Here is a 27,483-nt window from a genome sequence, read left to right as displayed (position 1 = left end):
CGAGTGACTGTTACCATAGAAACAGTGGCCGCTACCGCTACGGGAAATTGGAAAGGACAATTTACGCGACATTCAAATTAACCTTTATGACTTCCCATAAAAATCCGCAATGTCAATACTAATTTACTATATATGACTCATCTATTTTACTATAACTAAAAATACATTCAATACAATTCACTGATAAATTTAAAATACCGTATATATTGCAATAGAAATTGAATTTACGGAACAGTAGAAGGGACAAATTACGGATAAAAGTTACTGGGAAATAATTAATTTTCATTCATGGCTTACAGGTATGGGGGAGGTATATATCTCTATAAAAAATAATTTTCTTAGGGATTATTTATTGGGAAACATTACTACTTTGATAAGGTACTCAAACACTTTATTTATTTATTTCTCTCTCTCTCTCTCTTTTTTTTCCTTTTTTTTTTTGAAAGTATGTATATCATGCTTTATTAATCGGTGCCCTGCAACTGACTGGTGACCAGTCCAGGGTGTAGGCCACCAAAATGCATCAAGCACGGCTCAAGGATAAGAAAATAAAAAAATAAGATTATTTTTTATCTCCTTAGGCATTTTAGAACATCAAATAAATGGTAGAAAGGTTTAACTGGGGCGACACAGATTTTTCTGACGGTGATTAAAATGGGACCGCAGAACAATTAAAAGTTCTTCCACTAGATGGCAGAAAGTACATAGTCAAACCTGTGTATCTACTTTTTGTGACATTTTACATTTAGTGGAGTGCCATAACATTTTTTCCCGTCGCCTTGATGTAATAAACATTGAGAAACACTAAGTAATACTTGGAAATTCCACATTTTAACTCCTAAAAAGTCCCCATGACCACATTCTGAGTGGCCCCTTAACTACTATTTTTTTGCAAAGTAAACAAAATGTTTTGGGGGGGAGGTGGGATGTAAGCGAAGTGCGCATCTCACTGCACGGTGCATTATGGGTAGCGGCGTGGTGCATTGTGGGTAGGCTAAACTACCATATACGGTCATTGAAAATTAATTGAATCCAATGGAATGAGTTCTGATTTTTAACATTTCAACCGCTGGAAAGTTGCTGTTTTTTATTTAATGTATTTTAAACATGCATAGCATGTGGTTTACTGACTTCGGGGGTTGACTTGCAAGTTTTAAGGTGTACAGTTACGCTAAGACTGTCACCACTCGGTTAGTTGGTAGCCTCGCTTTCGCGTGTTGAGGAGCCGTTATCACAGTTATCACAGGGTAGGTTTCAAAATGCGGTTCCTCACATTAAAACTGCAAAAAATATCCATTTTGCTTTGATAAAAATCAAATAGAAATATTAAAGGAAAAATATTACACTCAATTAGCTGCCAACATGAAACAATATTTTTTGACAACTTGTTCTGGCCTTTTGTCCTGCTACAATGCTGAATGGTGCGCTTGTGTGGTCAATGTGGTGGGCCAGACACGGGTCACGACTGTAGGTGAGAATCACAAGACGATAACAACAACAAAACAAAAATGGGACTGTGAACAATGCAGACTTTTTCCCCAGTTCCCCTCTCCCGCAGCGAAGACTTTGCACTTGTGCTGAATTTGACTTTGAGGAGATTCCAGCGAGCCTACGCCGCTTTTCCCGTCCGCATTCCCCCCGGGGCCCTCCGCAAGGAACCCAGTCTCCTTCCTTGGCCGTTCACACGGGAGGGGACGGCACGTCCAGTGCGGATTCATGGAAACAAAAGCAACCGGAACATTGTCTTATTCTTCAAGCCATGACATTAAACAGCCCTGCGCCTGCACATGTTCCTGTTCGTGCTCAGTATAGTCTGCACTTAATGTACAACTTGAAAAATGTATTTATTGATTTACCCTTAACCAGGAATGTCCAATTGAGATTAAAAACCTGCTTTTAAAGGGAGCCTTGGTCAAGAGGCAGCGAAAAGTTACAATTAAATGGAAATTGGAATGTACTTTGTATCTGGACAATATGGCATTCAAAACAAGGAACTGATACATTCTGAGAGCTGCTTCACATCCATGTTGCATGGAGTCCAACAACTTCTGGCGCCTGTGAACTGTTACTCAAGCCAAGGAAGGACCATTAGACTGCAGATGCTTATTACAGACTTAAGCATTATTTAGTTGTACAGGCACTATTTCAAACAACTGCTTCACATCCCTGTTCCATGGTGTCATCCCATTGATGATGTAGAATAATTCTAGATTGTTGGTCAGTGATGCTGGGCTGGAATAGCAGTTTACAGTTCACATTAAGGTACTGAATATTGGTAGACTTCATGCAACACAGATGCGAAGCAGCTCTCAGAAACAGTGGCAATACAACAAAATATTAGTTCATGGATTAGTCCAATGATCAATGATTTTAATGCTTATAGTAGCCATAAACCGCCCACTGGTACGAGGTCTGCCATACAACACAGATGTGCAGCAATGCTCAAAAACAGCAATTATGCAACTAAATATTAGTGTAGTGATGTTAATGTTACAATTACCATATACCGTACTGTACAGTCCAAAGTCAGCGACCTCAATGCAACACAGATGTGAAGCAGCTCTTAGAAAAGGTGTGCATGCAATCAAATAATTCTGTCAGACTTGACTTGGCCGGAATAGTAGTTCACTTCAGGTGGACTCCATGCAACTCAGATGTGACGGATTTGGAGCTTTACTGACTTCCATTACTGTGAACAAAAGTGTACGGTAAATGTCCGCTCGGGTCACAGCACAACTTCAGTGGCGATTATGGCTTATGTTTGGTTAGCTCTGTGGAGCAAGTTGAATCGGTAAAAACGCCTCCATCAGCAAGCCTTGTCCGCTCCAATTAGTTCTCGCCGGGCAAGGTGTATGCGGCTTTTGTCCGAGTGCAGGCGCGGCAGACAGCGGTCAGACAACGGCGAGCCGCAGATTTGCACAGCAGATTACACCCGTCAATGGTGATGTTTGAATAGCCAGTTTTTACTGCCCAAGGGTTTTCTGTAGCCGTTAACCTAGCCGCTCTGACGTCAAATGCTCCTGGTGCCATAGATATGAAGAATAGGTAGTCATAACATCTTCAAAATACATACAGTTAACAAATAGGCCTAATTGTTTAATCCCAGAAGGGAGCAGGACACTTGATTTGGATTTGATGTAAATATAAATTGATTTTACCAACTGACGAATCCAATGTGTAGGTCCCGCAATTGTGTTTTTTATTCCATGGTGAGGTCCTGAAATGGCCACCTGTGGCTCGTGACGTTTTGGTTCGTGCCACGGAAAGCTTCGGCGCTCTCTCGCCATTTTGCTGCTCGTAGCCTATTGATAATAGTCAATTTAAAGTGTATAGCATTAGGTGAATGTTCTCAGTGAAATTCCATGGAAAATGTCCAGTCATCTCCTTTAAAGTACCTGAACACAGGGCACAATGTAACATCCTCAGCAATCTGCCTTAGTACTTTCTCAACTTAATTTGTCATCTTGCAATATGTAAGCTAACTGTTAGCCTTTTAGCTTTTGCGCTATTGTCGTAAAAAAAAAAGCACCTAACCAAAGGGGCATAATTAATAATCCCAGTGTGTTCTGTACTCAATCGATTTTTTGCTAAATATTAGCATAACAAGTGTTAGCATGTTATCTTTGTTTTACTTATCATTAATGTCATCTATGATGTATTTCAGATCATGTTGCTATCTTGATATATAATATTAGCATGAAAACTTTGATCATGTTAGCATTTGAGCTATTGTTTTACACAAGAGTGACCCGCCCGGCAACCACAGGGCACAAAGTTAAGTTTTTTGTACTCATGTTGTTACGTGTTAAGCAACTATTTTGTACCATTGCAAGATGTTGAATCTAAATTTCATAAATGAGGATTTGCACTTAGCACCTAGCGGGCACATTAGTTTAGCCTTAGCATTCGATGAGTCCCAACAATGTCAGTGAGAAACAAAGTCACAAACATGTCTCCAGTTGAAACCCCCAAAAATACATTGTGGATGATTCTTCCCACACTGAGCTAGATTAAAGGCCAAGCTATACTTCCCACACATAGGCTATTAGTTGCACATGAGAGAAAGAGAGAAGTGGGCTAATCCGTCACCGTGTTGCATTCTTCAGTCCTGTCAGACCCACCCAGAGCGTTTTTTCCAACATCAGTGTGACCGTATCAGTAAATTAAATCTGATACAATGAGACAAAAGACAAAATTCCTCCAACATGTAGTTCATCATTTCTTATCCCTATTAGCCTTAGCCTTGTTTCTTATTTCCTGTATGACAAGAGGTTTTCTGAGTACGAGCACACATCCTCTTCGTGGTCACATGTCCTTTCGATGATTTCCTCACCGGGTTGTAGTAAGTAGCACATAACACAAGACAAGTGCATTCCGTCTGACAGCAATCATTGTGTGAAAAACCATATGACAAAAGAACCACCAATTGAATAAATTCCTTCACAATATTTCCTATGGGGAAAATGTTTTAGAATAAGAATAACACGTGGCTACGCGGTATAGTGATGAACTCTGCAGGTCCCGTGATTTGTGGGCCTTGTGTCAGAACACACACACTGTTCTGTTCTTTCTGCGTGTGCACACGCGTGTGAATGGCTCCAAGGGCAGTGTATGCAACACTTGCAGTTTAAAGAATCCCAACATAACTGATAATGCATAGCATGCGTCCTTTGAGACGTTTGTCATTCCCTAAAAAAGTAGACACATAGTCAGAACAAAAGATGAAACTTTGTATATTTAAACATCAAAATGTCCAGCCAACTATATAACTTTGTCAAATGGCAAGTCCGCCAGCTTGATGCTAACATATGACATGACACACCATAGACAGGCTAACATAAATTAGCATTGATGTTACGCACAAATGCTACGTTAACCGCATCAAAACATTCGTACAGCAGCATAACATGAAATATATTGAAAGCACATAAATCTAAATGATGACTTTCCTGTGTACTACAAAACCCATAAAAAAACCGACTTAAAAATCGACAATACACGGTGACACAAACTCTGAATTGAGATATAGCGGAGTAACATGACGTGTCAAACTGTCCACCAACTGGCACATTAGAGTGTCATTTTGGGAATTCTCCGACAGAGGGAAAACAACCTAAAGTATCCTTGGAAGTCCGAACAAAAAGACACAACAAGCAGATCGAATTTGTGTTTTTTACCTTTATCACAATAGCGCTGAGCTCGCAGGCTTCCTAGAAGACATGAAAAGACCTTGTTCTCCGCAAGGTCCCACGACTCCAAAGTTTATTGTGCCACAATGATATTCTAAACCATCAAAGCTTGGGACCACCAGGACAGGATGTTGTCGTTTTTTTTTTTTTTTGGGATTGAATAGAAAAGTATTGTGAGTAAACACGTGTGATGTTTTAGACAACACTTTCTAGGTGCTCACTGATGCCTCCTTTGGATCAATGTGGTACTACAGGATGCTGTCTTGATGTTTGTGGTGAAAAAAAAAACCCTCACGTCTCAAGGGTTAGGGTTATCAGTGTCACATAAGTGTTAACAAGGTTAAAGGACGAATGTCAAATAACCACCTTAAAACATTGACCTTTGATAAATATCTTCAAAGAGAAATTAAAAGAGAACTTATCAGGATAAAAGAGGACATCTGGGCCACCAATGTCGTTTCGTAGTTACTAAATAGTGGATTATGTCGTGTCGAGCTGCAGACATGTTAGGGTAAAAGAATATATAGTCACCTCATAGACTAAATTCCGTTTTCATTCCTACAAGACAGTGGAGAAGAGGACTTCTGGTCACCATGTTGTAGTCTATGTTGTTAAAAAAAAGACTTTTGGTCACCCCATTGTCGGGCGATTTTCATTTTCAAGCGTCACACGACTGATTGCCTCATTCATTGCTTCCGTGGCAGGGTTATCCCCATTGGCTGAGATGTAGCGTATCTGTGACGCGCAGCGAAAAACAATACCCTTCAACTTTCCATGGGCTTCATGTTACTAAAGTCACAAGCACGCCATCAACTATTCATCGGGGGACCTTAGCAAGACGTCACCTGTGACTCACGTGTATGTGTTTTGTGGTCACGGCTGAATCAAAACAGCAGTTTCTTGACGCTGTGTACCAGCAACGCAGTCACCTGACAAACAACAACTGAGGGATCATCACAGTGCTAATGGTGCTGCTAATGAGGAATCATGTGGATATTCGCCAAAGCTGACATTATCTAAGGACCAAAACTTGGCCTAGTGAGCACTTATTCTATGAAGAGTTGTTTTGATCACAGATACAGTGAGATAAGCAGTTATAATTTTGTTAGTACATCGAATTAGAAGATTAGCCAATTTTTCCATTGCTGAGGTTAGTTATTTAGTTAGCGCACAATCTTGAATCTTCATATCCAAAGTTTGTCACTTCATTTGTTCAGGTAGATTAACTATTTTTGTTTGGTTTACTGTGTTTAAAAATGCCAATATTGTCAGCTTTCAGCAAACACTACAAAATTAATGTTCAATCATGATTTGTTGAGAATGAAGGACAGCTTTCATGTTGCTCTTCCTGCAGGCAAAGTGATATTTTTAGAATTCCACATGCTCACTGAAGTTTATCTTATGATTAGCTTGGTGGGAAATAAGAATGGACCATATTTCCTTTACGGCAAAAATACTTTTTTATGCTGCCTGTTGAGCGTCACACTCATAAATTTGATGTGGAAGAAGCTAAAGCGTTTGTGGTCTTAGATGACAAGAATATCTCATGCTGACTTCTGCCAGGGCCACACCTGTCCCCAACGTAAATGGAGCGTAACTTGTGAAAGTAAGATCTTAGTTGTCAGAGAGAAAAAAAGACAAAAGAACCCTGAATGAGTTGTCCTACCACAATTAGGCATATATATATATAAAAAATAAATAAATCATCTTTCGCAGGAGTGAGTTCAGGGCCAGGAGTGGGGCCGGAGTGTCAGTGCTTTTCAGTGTTTAGGCCATTTTTTTTTTATACAGAAGGAACAATGTATTAAGTATAGAAACAAAATGGACGAATTAGTAATCAGTATCCAATAAGTGTTAACAAGGTTAGCACGAACGTCAAATAACCACATTGAACACCATTAAAAACATTGAGCTTTGAAAAAACATCTTCAAAGAGAACTTAAAAGAGAACTTAAAAGAGCAATGTATTTTCAACGTATCCTTTCTGGGCGGTTTACAAACAGAGGCACGTTGCTCGGAAAGCGCCAACCCCTTTCTGTAACGACAAGCTAGTAGTGGAACGTACCAAAGTCGAGCCAAATGAGGGGGTTACGCTTAAAACAGGTGCTCCAATACGGTAAAATCTCCATAAAAATTGTGCTTAAATGGCGTGTTGTGTTTCAAAACAATTTTAAATGGATGTAAGGGGACACTGAGGATTAGAAACTAGAATGTGGTAATTTGACGACGGTGGAAATGAGCGGAAGCACCCCCCAATTTCCGCGGAGTGGTCCGTGCCGGCTGGCAGACGAAAAAACAGCGTCGCACGAGCACGCCAGTCACCCACCGACCACCGACCACCGACCACCGACCACATCCCACCTACTTTGGACTCATTCAGAACGAGTGATAATGTCCGCCCCGTGTATGCGCTCTCACAATTTCATCCCTTGAGACGACTCCGCTTCTTCTCGGCCTTTTCCCCCCATCTCGAATAGGTGAGCCCCGCTTCGGAGCATCCTCGATATGTGTGTGCGTGCGAGCGCGTCCACGTGAATCAGACTGGGCATGGACTGGGGTACCAGCGTGCGCGCGCGTGGATGGGATGATGAAATATCACATGTGGACGCCTCGGGGTTAGCAAGGCTCACAATGGGCACATTGTGGGATCCTGCAACGAACCGTGTGGATTTATTCATATTACTGTATATATTTGTAAATGATTTAAATGCGGCGGCGTCATTTTTTCCACACTAAGGCCCCGGTTATGACAGCATGCGTGGTACCTTACGGGTTAAAATAACGTTTCCTTCCTCGCCGCATTGAAGGTTACTCAGCATCCTCCGAGGAAAGCGAGCTAATCTGCAACTATGTAAATCTATTAATCGGCCTAATACTTGTGTTCTAAATCCTGTTTCGCAAAGGAGAAAGGAATATGATATGAACAAAATGGCCTGATGCTGCGCGTGGTGCGTCGTCCACACCCTTGGATCTCTTTTCCACACATCATCACTCAGCCACCATCAGACAATTTATTAGGTACACCTGCACAGTCGTACTATCCAAAAGCCTGCATTTACAAATCAAATTGATTGATTGTCATGATTAGTGCTTGGTAGTCAGCTCTCTGTAGAGGCAGACATTTTTAGGAGGGGGGGGGGGGTGATAAAGCGAACCTTTCTTTAATCCCCACCACCCTATATTTACATTAAAACGAGTCCTCTTATATTTTTTCAATTTAATCCTGACCACCCTATATTTACATTAAAATGAGTCCTCTTATATATTTTTTGCACGAATTTAACCTCTGCTCCTAATTCATTTCTCATTATATAATTTGTTTATTGATTAATTGTAAGTGATAAAATAAGAGTATATTGCTAAAATTTACTGTTAAGTTGATGCATCATTACTAAATACGAGGCAGCAAAGTAAATTACTCACTGATGAGAGGTCCTGGGTTCGAATTTGCATGCTCACCCCTCACCGTGTACTTTGGGTTCCTCCCACATTCCAACAGCATGCATCATTGGAGACTCTATAATTGTCCAAAGAAGATTATCAAAATCAAATCCTAAATCATGTGAGTGGCAATGCATGCTTGTTGACGTGTGCCCTGCGATTGGCTGGCGACCAGGGTGCACCTCGCTTTTCGCCCAAAGTCTGCTGGCATTAGGCTTCAGCTCATCTGTGACTCTCGTCAGAAGTGCTATAGAGAATGGCTGTCTGATTGTAAATTATATAATTAAAAAAGATGAGTATGTGTGATTGTTCATATTAATTAGGGATCGGTGCGAATCTCTCCAATAAAAGACGATCGATATGTGTCTCGTAACTATCCAAGTAAAATAAATCCAAAGAAACATCAATAGCAACATCAAACCGATTTATGCCTGGTGTGCGTCTCTCGTAAAGACTTTTCGATATGTATCTCGATATATGGGTGTGATACGATTGCAGGACGGTACATCTTCGAATCGATTCGATTCGGTTTGGTTATGTAAATGCCCCGCCCCCATTCATTTAAGAGGTGGGAGAAACGCGATAGTGTCTGTCCCGCCGCTTCTCCTGCCACGCAGTGTGTTTTCATAGTTGTGAAAATAGCACCTCTAAAAACATATATTATCACATTTTCCACAGTTCCCAGGTGTCCGTGACATGCTTTGGTCATATTAGCCTAAAGATAAAGAATAAAAGCACACTTTACATCTTCTCTAAACAATGCTGTTCACAGCAGCCGCTCGAGGTTTTCGAGGTTACGAATAGCATATTTGACTTATTTAGCTCTAATGGTTTTTGCTCAAATTCATTTTTTTCTGTGTAGGTTGAGCCAAGTTAATGCTTGGGAAAAGAACGTGCTGTTTCAAAGCTTGTAATAGAAGGGCAAAAAACCCCAAAGTTTTTATAATATTTTTTTTCCATTTTTGCGAAAAGGAGAGAACAATCAATACAATTTGATTACATCTGAAATCTGATATTATTTTACCCATTAGGGTAGGTTTGTGATTGTCTACGGCGTGGTCTGACTTGTGAACAAATTCGTAAATCGAGGACACAGTGAGTATGTTCATGTGCCGAAATTCTAACGCTATGTGCATGACATTTCAATAAACACAAGTTATCTGTAAGGTGGAGCCTCGTTAATGATTTCAATTAGTTCTGACAGTCTGTCATGCAAAACGAAGTGTTGGATGGACGAATGGAAGCGTTTCATTCCAGCTCCAAAACAACAATACAGTATGTTTGCCTTTGTTTGATAAGTGACTTACTCCAAAATTAAAATATAAATCGTCATTAAAAACTGGAATGTGATCATTTGACGACGGCGGAAGTGAGCGGGAGCACCCCCCGTTTTCCGCAGAGTGGTCCGTGCCGGATGGCAGGCGAAGGAACTAATGATCTACTTCAGCACCACTTTTACACAATGTGTGCAAATGTTTGTGCAGCATCTAAAAATGTTGCATAATTTAGTCTCGCTGAGCGTCCACCAGCAAGCTCTTTTTCCTTTATTGCATCTCTGTTGGTGACAGTAGAATAGATGGTAGATTTTGCCAAATCAAACTGGGCAGCAAGGTCTCAAACATCACTCATGTCTCATGCTTAGCTACAGTACTACTACTTTCTTTTTTTTTTTCTCTCAATAGTAATGCGATTAGGCTTCCTAGTAGCACTGCTGCTCACAGTATTAGTTTCTTTGAAACCATACTGAGGGCTAATTAAGACCAAGGCAATATTTCTTCCCAAATTTTGTTCGTGACCCGAGGTTCCATTGCGATTGTGAGACAACTCAATGGCGACACATTGAAAATGCTTCAATTCGACTGCTGATCGATTTCCCCATTATGCTCCACAGATCCGGTGATAATGACGAACTAAGAACTTCTTTCAACGTCTTTCCCAAAATCCTACAGACTCATAACAAACTGAAAAGTTGAAAAGTGGGACAATCGAGCTACCTCAACACGACAACAACAAGCACTTGGCAGCCCTCGTTTGCGTTTATCAAATGCCCAAAAACAGCAAAGCCGTCAAGAGAGAGCTTGACGACGATGTCACAGAGTCGGCCCGGGACCTGCTTTCCAACGAGGACGCCTGCGACGATTCCTTCAAGAAGAGCTCGCTGATCATTGGCGGCCATGACGGCGACGGCAAGGAGCGCAACGTGGAGGAGGGCGGCTCCGACGGCGACGAAGAGGAGGAGGAGGAGCGGCCGGCCTGGAACAGCAAGCTGCAGTACATCCTGGCCCAGGTGGGCTTTTCCGTAGGCCTCGGCAACGTCTGGAGGTTCCCCTACCTGTGCCAGAAGAATGGGGGAGGTGAGTGAAATGACCGTTAGTGCTCCGGTAGATTCTGAAGTGGTCACTCCACAATGTTATGAGCATCCATGTGTATGTTGCGGGCAGCTAAACTACTCATAAATTCTGCCAAGTCTGTCTCAGATCTTAGATAATGTAGAGATGTTGTATTAAACAGAAATTAGTGGTCTATAGACTCATAAGATGGTCGCTCCACAATGGTGTGTGCGACCATGTTTAGGTTCTGGGGAGCATTGCAGCTTTTTTAGTTCTATCCAATCTCTTTCAGATCGTACTCAGTGTAGAGACGGCGCATTTAACTCATTCACTGTCATTCACTGCCATTGACGACTATAGACGTCAAAAATTCATGTGAAGTATTTCTATTAGTTTAACATTTTTTTTATGAAAACCTATAATTTTTTTATTGTACATTTATAACAGATATAAAATTATCGTGCGATTAATTACGATTAAATGTCCCTTATTTATTTATTTATTTTTTTAAATTAGGCCCGTCAGGCGATTACATTTTTTAATTGTAATTAATCACATGACTTCACTAGTTAACTAACGATTAATCTGTTTTAAATTTACAATATTTTTCTCTCTAGGTTTTCATACTATTGTTAGCAAAAGTGGAAAAAAATGTTAAACTAATAGAAATAGTTCAAATAGAGACGTCTATAGCCGTCAATGGCAGTGAATGAGTTAATGACACATAACGTTCTTTTAGACGAACAAGTAGTCACTCCAAAATGTTGTGTGCGTCCATGACTATATTCTCACTCAGTAGATTCGACGTAACTCATTAGCTCCATATAGTCTGCCTACGATCTTACATAATGGATAGATGGCGTTTTTTTTTAAATAAATGTTTATGTGCCAGGGGGCTATGAGCTCATTAGTTCCACCCAATTTGCCCCAGCATTCCACTGCATGTCATGGTTTTGTTGGTTTCCTCTAATAACCACCAAAACTGTGTGTGTGTGTGTTAAAAAAAGAAAAAGAAAATACATTTATGTTTCATTATGTTCGGCACTATTCAAGGAGGCAATAATTCATCACAATCTAGCATTATTATTAGGCCTTGGCGGAGGTCTGTGCTCCATCTTGTTATCTTTACCAAGTGTTGTCATTCAGCTTCTGTTTTTGATGTTATTAAAAAGAAGAAAAAAAGTGATTGTAAAATAGTGCCGTAGTAAAGCATTATTTATTATAGTAGTCAGGGCAAGATGGCGATATTAAAAAAGCTTTTATTATTACTATTAAAAACTCAAAAACATTGTGTTTTTGTACATCACAACAGTGATAGTGATCATTTTTATTTTAAATGTCTCGTCTATAGAATTCTAATTATCTGAGGTCATAATTACATACAGTTCCAATGGTACAGGTAACCTCAATGCGCATAAAATCACGAACATTGAAGCACTTATTTGCTATTGCACGCACACAGTGTGAATCAAGTCAATTTGTGGAGGAACTCAAACGTGTAGCGTTCCCCTTCATCTGGCCATTAGCGTGGGTCTTAAACATAGGTGGCCAAAACATGCCTAATTAAAATCAAACGGCACTAATAAACTAACCACCAGAGGGTGCCGCAACGGCATAAATGGAAATCCACCTATTTTCTCATTTGATTGAAAGATTCCACCGGGTCCTTGTATTAATGCCCGCTATACTTCATGTATATGTTAACGGAACTTATCTCATTGCAAAAACTTGAGACAGCCTGCTTACCATTTAACCGTTTTATCCACCGGTAATTTATATCCATTGTGGTGAAACTGTAACTTTTTGCTGGAAGACTCCCTTGAAAAATAGTTTTTTAATCTCAATGGGACATTCCTGGTTAAATAAAGGTTACATAAAATAAATAAATGCTAATAGCAACTAGCAGAGGACTGTATATCCTCAGCTGAACTATTTAATTGATGCCAACATATCGACAACACGGGTGTGGAGCCCTGAAAAGGTCTGCCCTCTCCCACGATCAATGTGTGATCGACGGTCTTAACAGGGTTCAACTAATAAATACTGCATGTGGCACATACAGTATTTATTAGTTGAATCCTGTGTGCTAACAGAGAGCCATAGGTAAGGAATGGCTAAGCCAGAGAGAGGTCACGTCAATCGAACAGCCAAGCTCAAGCATTATACCCGTACATGCCAAAGGGGTCGAATGTAACATGATGTTACTGTTCTACTTTTGTACAGTGAGGTGCCCGGCACACTCATGCTGTGAGTCAGGTCGTTCCCATGAGTCAGCCAGAGAGTCAGGCCTGTTTTAAACAGCTCTGGTCACCCCGCCGGGTTCAAGCGTAATTGGATTAAAACGACACGTCTGGGACCTCAGCGGCCCCATCACAACACACACATACATGCACACACCAGAAACCTCAGTGTAGTTCATATGTACGTCATTGTGCTTTCATCTATTAAAAGACACTCATTTCCTTTCGTGGTACCGCAGGCCGCGCGCTACTGTCTCTTTAAGAAAGCACAGGCCTGAGTGGAAAAAGGATTTAGGGCTACTGTACAACTTTAGGTTTAGTCAATGAGTGATTCAGCTGCTGGTTGAAGACCAGCAAGTGAGAATGGAAGAAGAATGCTCTCCTGCGGAGCAAACATAAAGTAACAAACTGTTGCTAACCAAAACAGCAGCACGCAAAACGTAATCCGATAAAAGTGTTTGTTTTTTCTGCGCAGTTTTAAAGATGGTCCTCCGTCATGTGGAAATGGCGCCTTTAAGAACAATTAGCGCGTCAGTAGATTCTAACTTGATCGCTCGACACTGTTGTGTGAGTGTGTCCACGTTTATTTATGTTCTGCTGACTTCTGCACATTCTTGGCATTTTACTACCTTTCTACATTGTAGTTACTTTAACAAAATGTGATTGTTCAAATAAATGCTTCTCTCCCTTAACAGATGGCTCCACTAGTTGATAAATAAACACCACTCTTGGAGGAAAGTAGTAATTCCCACTGTAGTTCAAGTGCATTTGTCATTTTTGGTCCGTACTTCTGTAACTTACCACAAAAAAAAAATCTATCACAGCATGAGTGTCATAAAGACAAAAAATATGAAACAATTCACAACTTTAAAATATCACTTGAACTAAAACAATAAAAAATGAAATACTCCTGAAATGAAATAAGTTAAATGTTGAATCAGAGCAAGCATGCTATTGCTCTGAGCGCTACGCTAGACATCGTCACTGCCACAGTGGAGCAAACCACAGCGTACTGCAGAGGCTATTTTTGGGCAAATATAAAAGGTGCTCATATCAGAATGTTTGCTTTTGGAAAGACAATGGGAGACCACCTGGGAGGTGGGTGTGGATTTGATGCTGATTGATGTGTCAGCCTCTCCCCGGAATGAAATAGAATAAGATGATCTAATTGTTAAGACAACATTCAGACCTGGGAGGGGCAGTGTGACTTAAAAAACATCCTGTCTGGGGAAACAAACAAAACCCTATTTGGACAGGGATTAAACTAACATTAAAACAATACACACGTGGCCAGATTGCGCAATGGCTTGTTAGCTAAAAATATCAACAATGCTAACATCATTTTGTGTGTATGAGTGGGTAAGAAAAAAAGACAGCGTGCTTTCATCATGTACTTTTGAAAGGTGTGATGCAATGCTGCTTTAACTGATTTTGGTGGTTTCGAGTATCCACGGAAGCACACCAAAAGCTAGCCTGGTACAGACTTTAATTCTAGAGAGGACTTCTTGCTGAGTGATCCCACTTATGAATCACTTTAGACTCCATCTTTAAGGTTACTGGTATTTGATAAAACTTGGGACTAAGCAGATGTCACGTGTACTTTGCCAATGCTATGCTAGTATGTCATTCATTACCTTAGCCCTCAAAAAAATTACCTAAAAGTAATAATTCGGATTCCAAGAAAAAATGGTCAGAAGCAAGAAATTCACCTTTTACTGTCTTAAGGTAAATTAACCACTGGAGCCAAAATTTCCTTCAGCTAAACCAAAACAGAACTGAGGTAGTAGTTGGTAAACATTTGGGGCCCTATTACAGAAAATGCACTAACAATTATTTTGGATTTGATACAGAAAAGAGACAAAAATGTTGATCATTGTTTTCTAAAGGTCTTTTTTATTTCAATTCAACGCATTGATAATTAGTCTGCTTTCCTGGAGGATTGATTAAAAATACAAAATTGCGAACATTTGCTATTGCGAGGCTTAAGTAATGATGATTTGCACAATTTTAGGTCTCTAAATGATTCATCGTTTATCAAAAATCATTATTGATTCATTTCATAATTGACCGCTAATATATTGTCTTTTTTTGTTTTATTGTTTTTTTACCATTAGGGGCGTACCTTGTGCCCTACTTCATCCTGCTGGTGTTGATTGGCATCCCACTTTTCTTCCTGGAGCTGGCCGTGGGTCAGCGCATCCGTCGGGGCAGCATCGGCGTGTGGAACTACATCAGCCCTCGACTGGGGGGTATCGGCTTTGCTAGCTGCGTGGTGAGTCCCGTGCTGTCCTATGGCTGGAAACGTTAGCTTGCTAGCTGGCTAGCCTTTGGGAGTAACGAGGTGGCAACGCATCCAGTTGGACACAGAGCTAGCAAAAACAAATCATTCAATGAAAACAAACATGAATAATTTATGGCATTCAAACATATTTTTAGTTTGTGAAACACCCATGCCCCAACTTAGTTCTTTGTTTTTATTATGTGTAAGCTAGGCTAGCTTTGTAAGCTATCTTAGCTAGCTTACAAATTGGCGCACTGAACTAGCCTGTTTGGACAAGTAGTCATTTCTTATCATTTTCTTAATGACTTTAGCCACTAATGCGCTAGCTGTAATGTTCAGTAAGATGATTATATATAATTCTATGTAATAATAATAATAATATATTTTTGGGATAAAGAAATGTAGCTTATTCCTGTACTGTTGTTTTTTTTTGGAACTTTATTTTCAAAGAATTGTTTTTTAGGTGCTCAGACTTAGATTGTTGAACAAATGTATGTAATTTCTTGCCTTTTTCTTATTGACGTTAGCCACTAACAAGCTAGCTGTAATATGTAAAAGGATGATGTCGCTTGCTTGATAAGGAAATGTGGTTAATCCTTCTACTGTTCTTTTAACAACCCTTTTTAAAACCACAAATAGCTCCAAGACTTGAAATCCAATTGAAATTCCGTTGCTAACAATAACAGCAGCATTTAATGTGGCACGAATCAAGGCATCCTTAAAATGAAGATTGTCTTCCTTTTCTGACACCCGGCCGACCTCCCCAAAGGCCCCACCCCCTCCAATAATAGACCTTCTGTGCAGGTGTGCTTCTTTGTGGCTCTCTACTACAACGTCATCATCAGCTGGAGCCTCTTCTACTTCTCACAGTCCTTCCAGCAACCGCTGCCATGGCACGAGTGCCCGCTGGTCAAGAACAAGAACAGCACGTGTAAGATATGTAAAAGATATATATATAAAAAAAAAAGAATAATAATAATCTGACATGTTGTAAGACTAATGAGTTAATATTACATTTGAAAAATGTTAAGACAATAAAAACAATGATGTCACAAATCTACTTTTTACCATACAGTTGTGGTGCCCGAGTGTGAGAAGAGCTCAGCCACCACCTACTACTGGTACCGCGAGGCCCTGGACATCTCCGACAGCATCTCCGAGGGCGGAGGACTCAACTGGAAGATGACGCTGTGCCTGCTGGCCGCCTGGTCCATGGTCTGCCTGGCCATGATCAAGGGCATCCAGTCTTCAGGGAAGGTATTGCTTACCTTTTCTTACACCCTAAAAAGGGATTGGTCAAAAAAGGTTACATTTGACCAATCGAGCTGGTCGTTATGTGTCTGACAGATCCTTTGGTTAAAACTACCACTCTCGAATGGTAGGTGTATATATATTGGTGATTGGGCCAACCGATACACATTTCCATATTATTTATAATATATATTATTGTAATCGCTTATAATAATAAATACATTTAGAATACAATAAAAATATATTTCCAAGTGATCTATCTAGACTTACTTTCTATTGTAACCAATTTCAGTGGTTGTTTGGCTAACCAATCAAATTGTTATGCCCATAACCACCCGGAATGATCAATGTTTTACCAATCTTGGTTAATCAACCCAATATGAGCTTAAACTACTAGATTGGTAGTTTTTTTTATTTTTTAAACAATCCATTTTTAGAGTGTAGAGGGAACTGGGGGAAAGGTCTCGGCCTACATAGCCAGGTTAAATGTAGTGTTGGATTTTGGGAACAGTGTTCATAAAACAAAAGGCCATTTCTCGCAAATCCTCTCACACCTCGTTAGCTCACATTAAGGCAGAAGATTACGGAGCGCTAACTGTATGGATGCCTTGTATACAGGCACGCACTCGGAGTGCTCAGTTATGCTTAGTTAGCCAATAGTCAGAAAATTAGAAAAGTACAAAAGTAATGTTGCAACAACAACAAAATGTTACATTCGTAATATTACCCAAGAAGTTGCAATGTCTCAAGAATAAATTGAAATATTCTAAAAAGAAAAAAAAAAGTTAATAATTAGTACTTCCTTCCGTAAAAAAAAAAAGTTAGTTGTTATATTGCAAAGCAAAAAATACGTTGTTATGAGAATAAAGGCATGAAAGTTGTAATGTTGTGAGAATAAAATTGTATTATTCGGAAAAAATACTGTAATTTTAAAAGTGGAAAAAGTAGTAATTTGTCAAAAATATATATATTCTGAAATTGTTACGTTATGATAATGAAGTCATATTCAAATAAAATGTTATGTTACAAGAATAATGACATATTGAAAAAAGTTGCAATGCTATGTCACAATTTTAAAATAGTTTCAGTATTCCAAAACATATTGTAATTTTGTGACAATATTGTCGCAATTTACTGGAAAAGTTAGTCAACCACCAACTAAAGTTATAATGTTATGAAATAATCATAATTTACACACAAAAAAAGTTGCAAAATATGAAATTATAGGCTATGTTAACATGTTATGAGATTAAAAAGGGTGTAATTTTATGTTGAATTGGAATATTCCTAAAAATGGGTTAAAGTCGTATTATTGTAATAAATTGCAATTATATGAGAATAATATTAATGTGAAAAAAAAATACGCAAATGTAGCTGTTTTACGAGGGGGAGAGTTGCAAAATTATGAGATTGAAGATGTAATTTAGTATTCTGAAATAAAGTTTTAATGTTAATCAAGGAAAGGCATTATATGTTACAGGGAATACAATTGAAATGAGAATGAAGTCACAATAGTTACAGAAAATAAAGAATAAAGTTTAAAGTCGCTAATACTACGCAGCTCTAAAAAGGTTCAATGTTATGAGATTAAAAAAAAAAAGTTGTAAAATGATGTTAAGAAGTGTCATCCTTGATGGCTCATGTGATTTTCCTGGAGGGATTCATCCTTAAGCTCACCGACTACCTACGCTGACCTGCAGCATCAAAGCTGACAGTAACGTGACGAGCATCCGGAAGGATTAAGACTTTAGCGTACCGCCGTGTTTTTTTTATTTTTTTTTATCATTCCATTGTTTGTCATATGACGAGTATTAGCCGCTGGATGTTCGGAGGTCAAGCCGGAGCTAATTGGGAACAAAATGGGCACAGCATTTAATCTTAGAGAGCTTTGATGTTTTTGACGTTTGATCCCCTCTTCTTGCGTCACGCCTCGACTTCAGCGTGCGCTAATGATGCACCTCATAATGTGTCATAAATCTTGTAGCGGAATCTTGTTATCAAGTTCTGATGATCATTTTGGTCAAATTTGTGTCGTTAAGGTGAGAACTGGAACTCTGTCAGGACGATTTTTTTTTTTTACTTTGTCGTTAGCTATGGTTTGCTTCCGCGGCAACCGTCTTGCTTTTTCTTCCCCCCGTCCAACGCAACAGGACAAGACAAAACAAGATGGATGCCCTCAACCGTACTGAAATCTCTGCCATCTTGATTAGTCGCGCCAAACCGTCCCCGTCTGGCCTCTGTGGCTTAAAATGCGGCCGATAGCCACTTGCTATTGTCAAGACGCTATCTCCCGCTGCCACTCTGGTCTGTTTTTGTGCTGCCACTTCTGTAATCGAGGAAGAACATTGAAAATAATCCCTAAAGTGTTTTACCTGGTGTGTCTAGACAGGTTTTGGGGTAAGGTCTGAGTCCCAACTTTCCCCGTCGTAGCCCCCACGAGGCGTCTTGCAAGTGTGAGCACAAAAGAATATTAATGGGAGCCTCTCCTCCTCCCTTCTTTTTTTTTTTTTTTTGCAAGGAATATCCTTGTGTGAGCGTGGGTGGGCGTGAAAGGGATCTGGTTGCCGTGGTTACACGCGCTGTTTCGGCTTGGCTTGATTGCCAGAGATGGCGAGGACGGAGAGAGGGAGGGTGGCGAGGGGGGCAGGTTGGTTTAGCAAAGAATACAATACTTCGTAAATCTCTCTGATTAACAACACATATACGAAACAGATGGGGGATGCAAAATGATGAAACATTTTGAGTTTTCGTTGTCGCTTGTGGTTGGAGCATTTCAGCGAAGGTTTGTGACTCACCGTTGGTTCAGTCGTCCTCCCTCATTTTGGGGAAATTCAGCCTCCAATGTCTCTTTCACTCAACAGCAATGCAGCCACATTTACCTAAAAAAAAAAAAAATCAAATTACTCTTTTAAAAAGTCAAAAGTGACATTACAACCGACTTTATTGTTTACATTAGCATTTATCAGAAACAACCTAAAGGTGGACACAGTAATGCAATATTAGCCAATAACGTAGCACCGAACTTAGCAACGCATGCTAACTTTAGCGCAACACAACTTAACTTATCTATTGCACACACATGAAAGTGTGCTAAAGTATAACCTTACTAAACTCCGGAAGAAGATATTTATCTTTTGTAATGTGTAAAATACTGCTTGGGCCGTAACTCAAGTCAGTATCATATTTTAGCCATGAAAATAATACCTTCAAAATTTGCTAGCAAAAAAAAAAAAGAAGAGTCCTCTGTACATAATAAATGACGTTAATCGTTACGCTACTTGTTTGCATTTCCTGAATGAATGTTTGTGTAACTTACCTGTCCTGTCTTATTGTGTTTGTATTGCGCGTTTATTTAATTTGAATTTAACTCTTACCGCAGGGTGTGTTGACTGTCACAAGTTCGTGACCTCCCAGGAATTGCCGTAAATGACTTAGCAACTGCGGGCGTGCCTTTTTGCTCACGTACTTTGACTTTTCTTGGGCAACTCATCCTTGTCGCAATAGTTAGCACAGTGACTAGAATAAGTCCTTTTAATCAGATGATCACTTTGAAAATGGTAAAGTATTCGATTACTTCATTTAGGAAAGTAGTCATATTAGAGCAGGAATGGGCAACTGACGGACCACACTCTGACTAGCCCATTGATTTAAGTTTTTTCTTCTTCAGTTTTGTAAATTAAAATAAAAAAATAAATAAATTAAATTATTCAAAAAAATGTTGATGAATATTCAATACATGGTTTCCACGGTTCGTAAATTGGGGGTTGGGGGGGATCTTGCCCCCTCCCCCAAATGTTAAAATATATTGGAGAATTTTATTTTTAAAACAATGCAAATATGGCAACTGTAGTTTTAAGTTGCAATATCACCAATCACCACTAGATGGACAAACGTCTCACAAAGCCACGTCCAAAAATACACCGGAAGACAGCCATTTTGCGTGTAAGCGGACATTTTAGTCTCATTTGAGACATTTTCCAGGGGACCTTTCGAGACAAAAAAGCAGTCCTCAAAATTTCATTTGCTGTTTTTGAACGTTTTGGTGACCTGTGCTGTGCTTGCTCTTTCAGGTGATGTACTTCAGCTCGTTGTTCCCTTACGTGGTGCTGATCTGCTTCCTGGTTCGCTCGCTACTCCTGGAGGGCTCCATGGACGGGATTCGCCACATGTTCACGCCCAAGGTAAGGCGCAGTGTTGGAATCGGTGTTTTTTTTCCTCCCGCTCTCTTCGCGACTGCAACAGTGAGCATTAAGATATCACACTTTGCATTTTTCAGGGAGATGGTCAAACAATGTGCTTATAGGAACCTGTTTTTAAAATGATGTTTCTTTCAGTACATCAAAATAACCCAGTCTGTATAAGAGGGAGAAAAAACTGGGCAAAAAAAAAAAGTGTGTGCTTTGATTGGCTGCCATCTCAGTAATATTAAACCAATCATCTGCCATGGCTGTAGATTCTGCAAAAGCTTCCATCGCCAGGGAAACAAGAGTTAGTTTGACATAATTCATAGGAAAGACGGCACTACTAACGAACGCTTTTGTGGTGCTCTGACGCCCTCTTGTGGAGCTACACACACAAAACAATGCCATGCAACCAGATCATCCATTTCCACATAGAAGCGTTACAAATACAAACAAATAATTCAAAACATTTTGAATGAGTGTATTTATTTTTTTTCAAGGAAAAAAGTTGTAATTTAAAAATAGTTATAGTAGAAAAAAATTCTAGAATAAATTCACTTTGAGTTTTTAATTTTAACCTCGTCCTCCTTGTGGAGAAATTTCTCACCATTCCCGTCGGCGTTTGTGTGTCCCAGCTGGAGATCATGCTTGAGGCCAAGGTGTGGCGCGAGGCGGCCACGCAGGTGTTCTTCGCGCTGGGCCTGGGCTTCGGCGGCGTCATCGCCTTCTCCAGCTACAACAAGCGCGACAACAACTGCCACTTTGACGCCGTGCTGGTGTCCTTCATCAACTTCTTCACGTCGGTGCTGGCCACCCTGGTGGTGTTCGCCGTGCTCGGCTTCAAGGCCAACATCATGAACGGCAGATGCGTGGCGCTGTGAGTCTCCGCCTCCTCACGTTTGCTGATGGATTAGGAAGCCTCAAAAGTCGGAAGGAAGTGAAGACCAAATAAGGAAAAGTGTCACCTTCTGTATGAAAAATGATCAACTGTATTTTGTATTCATTTTTTTAGCAACAGCAACAAGATTGTCGATCTTCTGGGCAACGGCATCGAGGCCAACCTGATCCCCAGCCACATCAACCTCAGCCACAAGGTGAGCGTGGACGACTACCGTCAGATCATCGGCATCATCAAAGGCGTCAAGGAGGACGACTTTGACAAACTCGGACTGGACTCCTGCAGCGTCGAGGACGAGCTCAACAAGGTTTGGCGACTAACGGCAACATTGACATGCCCATTAATACATTGCATTACAACAAAGGGGTTGTTGTTTTTTTCTCCAAAGAAATGACAGAATATTGTAGGGATAAAGTTCGATTTTTGTTTTCAACAATATTACTGGGGGGGGGGGGGGGTGTTAGACAAAATAGTAGTATTTGTACGAGAATAAACTCATAATTTTTCTAGTTAAAAAGTTTTTTAAATAGTCTATATACTATGAGCATCAGTTTTTCTAACCAAATAAATAACTAAAAACTCGAGTCTTGATCATTAGGCACCATTATCAATGTCAAGTACCGATACAACTATTACTTTTGATACATAACATTTCCTAAAGAGACCATTTTAAAGAAAGACCTAAGAAAGTTCTATTCTTGTAATGTCTAATTTCTAGTTCTCGATTGCAAATCAGCGATATGATATCGGTACTTGCCCATCCGTAATAATAATAAAGAAAATATTACTTTTTCAAAAGAATACGGTCATATTTTTTTTTCTTGAAAATACATATTATTGCACGAATGTTAGTAGAGATTTGTATTTATTTATTTTACAGAAAAATTTAATCTCAGGAGAATAGAGACATTTTTGTGAATACTTTTTTTTTTTTTTTACCCCAAAAACAATATGTGAGAAATAAACTAAACTAAATAAATAAATAAAACAGCAGTGATTTATGAGAATAAATAATTTTCTTTCTGGGAAGAAAGTTGTTTTTCTTTTCCAATAATTTTTTTATTAATTTGACAAAATTATAATTTTATTAATGAAAAGTAGCATTGTAAAAAAAAAAGAAAAAAAGTTGAAACTATTATTATAAGAAACTTTTTTTTAATGAAAAAGATATGGAATGGAAGGTGTGATATGGAATATTTTGCGGACAATCTTATTTTTCATGAAAATTTTGGAAAGACAAAGTGCCAAGTCCTGCCAACCATCCAACAATCTCAATCTCACCCCACCCCCACCCCCAGGCGGTGCAGGGCACAGGCCTGGCGTTCATCGCCTTCACGGAAGCCATGACGCACTTCCCGGCGTCGCCCTTCTGGTCCGTCATGTTCTTCCTCATGCTGGTCAACTTGGGCCTGGGCAGCATGTTCGGCACCATCGAGGGCATCCTCACGCCGCTCATCGACACCTTCAAAGTGCGCAAGGAGCTCCTGACCGGTCAGTGACACACATTTATTCATATCCAGAGTTGGTCAAAGTACTCGGATACTTGTGTAAGAAAAAAAAAAAAAAACGATACAAGTACTGATTCAACCCAGTAAAAATATATCTTTGACGTCTAAAGCCGTCAATGGCACTGAATGAGTAAAGTCATTTTCAACTGCAAGGGAGCTCAATAAAAAGTACACATACCTGAAAAACGTGCTTCAGTTCAGTCATGAAAGCACCGTTTTGTCGCCGTTCCTAATATTGCGACCCCGTCCCCGTGGCGGCACAGTGGGCTGCTGCGTGCTGGCCTTCTGCCTCGGCCTGGTGTTCGTGCAGCGCTCGGGCAACTACTTCGTGACCATGTTCGACGACTACTCGGCCACGCTGCCGCTGCTCATCGTGGTCATCCTGGAGAACTTGGCCATCGCCTGGTTCTACGGCATCGACAAGTACGTGCGGATACAGATGATATTTCCAACATGGCGGCTTTGCTTGGTTTTGAATCCAAAACGTCCAATTGGGTCAGGTTCTTCGAGGACCTGAAGGAGATGCTGGGCTTCACGCCGTACCGCTTCTACTACTACATGTGGAAGTTCATCACGCCCATCCTGCTGCTGGTGCTGCTGGGCTCCAGCTTCGTCCAGCTCATCATGACGCCGCCCGGATACAGCGCCTGGATAGAGGAGCAGGTCGGTCACGCCGTCGGCGCAAATATTCTTCGCAATGATATGTCGGCATTCTGATTCATATTGCGAATAGGAATTGAGCAGCAAAACCCGCCTGTGTCTCAGGGGGCGCGACCATTTTGTCAACTGAAATTGACATCATAGTGCCTAAGGGCTGAGGTGATGACCAATCACAGCTCACCTTGCCAACATCATATAACCAAATCCAGAAAGCAGGCGAGCCGTGATTGGTCGTTAGCCTGAGTCATTTGACGTGACAAAATGGCCGCCCGTTGAGATGCAGAATGCCATGTTTACACTAAAGTGGCCGGAAATGTTTGGTTTGACTTCCCCTTTCAATTATATTTTGCTTTTATTTATATTTAAAAAGAAAGTTTGAAAATAATGGTTTGACGAAAACAAAAAAAAATCTATAATTTTTTTTTCAGCATTACAGCTTAATTTAACAATAATATATTAGCATTTCTTCAGATTTGTAAAATATTATTTTCCTTTTTTTTTTATTCTTCCTTCATTTCAACATCACAAATATATATTTTTTTAACCCCCAAAATTTGGAGATGCAATTTTTGCTTATGTTATGCATTAGCAGCACGACTAATATTTTTAATACATTGTAAAATAACATTTGTTATATTTTCCACTTTTATTGTACAATAGAAATAAAGTTGTATCTTGTCATACCCATTTTTTAAATGAAGTCAACGCTTGGCATTTATTTGGGTTTTGAACTCTAGAAATTTAACAACCAGCAACAGTTTGCAGATCGTGAACGTTTCTTCAAAAAAAAAAAAAAAGTCTTCAAGCCGTTTATTGCCACTCGCAGCTGAAGTTTACTGAAAAAGTCAACATTAAAAAAAGTTACACGTGTATTGAACGCAAACCACATTACTTTGTTTGACGAATGTCTGCTAGCTTAATGCTAACGCACAACACGTAACGCCATAGACAGGCTAAAGAAACTAGCATCACCGTGGCGTGTATTTATGTCCATTACTATGCCTACTAGGCCCAAGAAAAGATGGTGGGCTTCCCTCCGTGGGGCGTGGCATTGTGCATCTCCCTGGTGGTGGTGGCCGTGCTGCCCGTGCCGGTGGTCTTCGCGCTGCGCTACTTCAACGTGATCGACGACGGCGCCGGCGGCATTTCGGCCGTGTCCTACAAGAAGGGCCGCATCATCAAGGAGAACGGCGCGCCCGGCGAAGGCGACGACGCCAGCCTCCTTCACGCCAAGACCGCCCCCAGCGAGGCGCCCTCGCCCATGCCCGCCAACGGCATCTACCGCAAGCCGAGCGGCGGCGGGGGTCCCGAGCCGGACGCCGCGCCCAACGGTCGCTACGGCATCGGCTACCTGATGGCCGACGTCCCAGATATGCCGGAGTCGGACTTGTAGAGCGGCTCCCTTCTTCCCGTCTAGTCGTCCGTGTGTGTACCGCATTCTCTTTGTTAAACAGCCTAGCTGCTTTATTTCTTATCATTTCTTCTCTGTTGTCTCTGAACCTTAACATTTTCAAACTACACACTAAGGAGTGGGAATATACACTCATAGGTCTCTTCATTAGGTACACCATCAGGGGTGCCGAGTAACATGAATTGAAATAGTTTTTATTCAACAGGGCTTTGCATGTACAATTTGGCGCCAAAGCACTACATGTACATTTGACATAAGCTCTCACTTCAACATAGCTTTTTGGCACTAGTGCACTCATTTTTTCTTTTACACGAGAATGTCACTTTAGCATAGAGTTCCTTAAGCACAAAGATGCCAAAAGATAGTGCCAAAGCACTATTTATTAATTATTTTAGTGGACCGAGCTTTTGCATCATTTGCATTTCAGAAAAGGCACTAGAAATGGTTATCAGGCGTTACTTCTTCTTCTTTCAGCGCCTAATGGATAGTTTCCCCCCGCCCAAAACAAAACCAAAAAATCAATTTAAGTTAATTTGCGAATAGTTTTGGAATTGGCAAGGAACGAACGCAAGTCAGACTCGCCAAACAGACTAAATGATCAATACAGATCTCTTGATTGATGTAGCCATTGAACAAATGTGTATATGCAGCATTTGTGGGTTTAATGTTTTTAGAGAGAAAAAAAAATCTTGAACATGTCAAAAATGTGGCCTTAGGTTACCCACCCATGACCGAGATTAAATTTAAGTACTGACAAAGGTCTTGATGAGCTCTTTCCAGATCTGTCATTATTTTTGTTAATCTAACATTGTGAGAATCCCCCCCCCCAAAAAAAGTTTTGCTTTTCTATTTTTTTTTTTTTACCAGAATGAAAAAGAACAAAATATTATTTTACTTGAAGACATAAACTTCTTATAAAGCGCAAAAGCACTTAATATTCACCATATAAGTGAGAATGTCTTTTCATATTTGTTTTTAGGAAGGCCGAATATAGCCCAACAGGATAAGAGTTTCCAATGCCAAATCTTGATCAATGCATATTGGAAAAATGTAAAAAAATAAAAATCAATTAGCGACAGCCCCCTTGACTCATACGTCATATGAAAGGTCTGGACGAGCACAGCCCAGATCTGCCATTATTTCATCAATTTGACTTCATGCGATAAAGCGATGGCAAAAAAACGGAAAACTACCAACAACTTTATCGTAAAATTCATCGGCAGGCGTACCTAATGAAGTGTCTTCCGAGTGTGACTTTTCCCCTCACCCCCCTTTCACTTACTCTTTGGACCCCCTCCTCCTTGCTGCTAAGGAAAAAAAAAGTGTGAGCAATAAGCCTACGTCAAGATGCAGAAGTCAGCAAGAAAGTGCGCGTGCGTGCATACGTTCGAAAAGTTCCACAATTGTGCGAGTAAAGCGTGCCTACGTTATCATGTATGGAATAGGCCTTGTTTGTATAGTTACAGTATTCTGTACATATAAATATATTTATCTGCCTTGTTTGGATAAACGTTTTTATTAAGGTTCAGTAAGTCATCAAATCATTATTAACGTCATTTTGTTTTTTTTTACTAATGTGTTTGTGAGGGCCGAGTCCTCGTTCTTGTAAATAGTTTGTTTTTATCCATGAAATGGCTTGAAAACATGCAGCAGAGAAATGTCTTCTTCCCCCTCCTCTTCTTCTACATTAAACATGAAATATGACCCAAAAACAACACTTAAGGTGTCGATTGGTATTTTTTTTTTGGTGATGACTACAAACCTGGCTGGGAGTTCAAACCAGTTTGAAAAGTTTAAACAGTTCAAATGGGAACGAAAACCACAAATAGGAACACATCATTACAATAAAAAAATTGTGTGGTGTTTATTCAGTCAATCATTTAATTGGTGGTCACATGACTTGAAATGGCGGATGTAATTAGCATTGTGGCTAATGCTAATGTTTTTTTTTCTCTTCTGTGCAGCAGGTAAAATATGTTATTGTTGGTCGTGGGTCAACTTAATCCCTTTGCCACCAAACGTTCTGGAAAATAAGAAAGTTAGAAGTTTTATTTTATATAAAGAGTAAAAAAAAAAAGAAGAAGAATAGAAGT

General features: G+C 40.0%; 2 protein-coding genes across 6 annotated transcripts in view; one reads left to right on the top strand and one right to left on the bottom strand.

Annotated features, from left to right (window-relative positions):
* The first annotated feature begins 7,489 nt into the window (after positions 1 to 7,489).
* Positions 7,490 to 27,107, top strand: slc6a15 (solute carrier family 6 member 15). The gene is made up of 12 exons (XM_086074069.1): positions 7,490 to 7,666; positions 10,522 to 10,984; positions 15,315 to 15,472; positions 16,286 to 16,412; positions 16,557 to 16,738; positions 20,803 to 20,913; positions 21,549 to 21,790; positions 21,926 to 22,118; positions 23,110 to 23,302; positions 23,583 to 23,742; positions 23,820 to 23,982; positions 24,989 to 27,107. Exons 2-12 carry the CDS (start codon positions 10,675 to 10,677, stop codon positions 25,370 to 25,372), a joined length of 2,223 nt encoding a protein of 740 aa, XP_085930195.1. The 5' UTR covers positions 7,490 to 7,666; positions 10,522 to 10,674; the 3' UTR covers positions 25,373 to 27,107.
* The window catches only part of lrrk2 (leucine-rich repeat kinase 2), a 44,019-nt gene continuing 43,476 nt past the window's right edge, over positions 26,941 to 27,483 (bottom strand). For 4 of the 5 annotated variants that reach the window (XM_086074066.1, XM_086074064.1, XM_086074065.1 and 1 more), the window contains one exon: positions 26,941 to 27,413. The gene's annotated coding sequence lies outside the window, so the exon portion shown is untranslated. The remainder of the gene's footprint in view (positions 27,414 to 27,483) is intronic. The other variant, XM_086074068.1, reaches the window with a different exon arrangement.

The sequence above is a fragment of the Leptonotus elevatus genome, chromosome 4, assembly GCF_054856555.1.
Source record: "Leptonotus elevatus isolate MCC_2025b chromosome 4, RoL_Lele_1.0, whole genome shotgun sequence".
NCBI classification, from domain to species: Eukaryota; Metazoa; Chordata; class Actinopteri; order Syngnathiformes; family Syngnathidae; genus Leptonotus; species Leptonotus elevatus.
The sequence above is the reverse complement of the archived record's forward strand: the minus strand, read 5'-3'. Positions and strand labels throughout refer to the sequence as shown.

Coding starts and splice junctions, on each gene's coding strand:
- slc6a15 (XM_086074069.1), top strand. CDS start 10,675: ATGCCCAAAAACAGCAAAGCCGTCAAGAGAGAGCTTGACGACGATGTC. Junction 20,914..21,548: donor GCCACATGTTCACGCCCAAG/GTAAGGCGCAGT, acceptor TGTGTGTCCCAG/CTGGAGATCATGCTTGAGGC. Junction 23,303..23,582: donor GCGCAAGGAGCTCCTGACCG/GTCAGTGACACA, acceptor GTGGCGGCACAG/TGGGCTGCTGCGTGCTGGCC.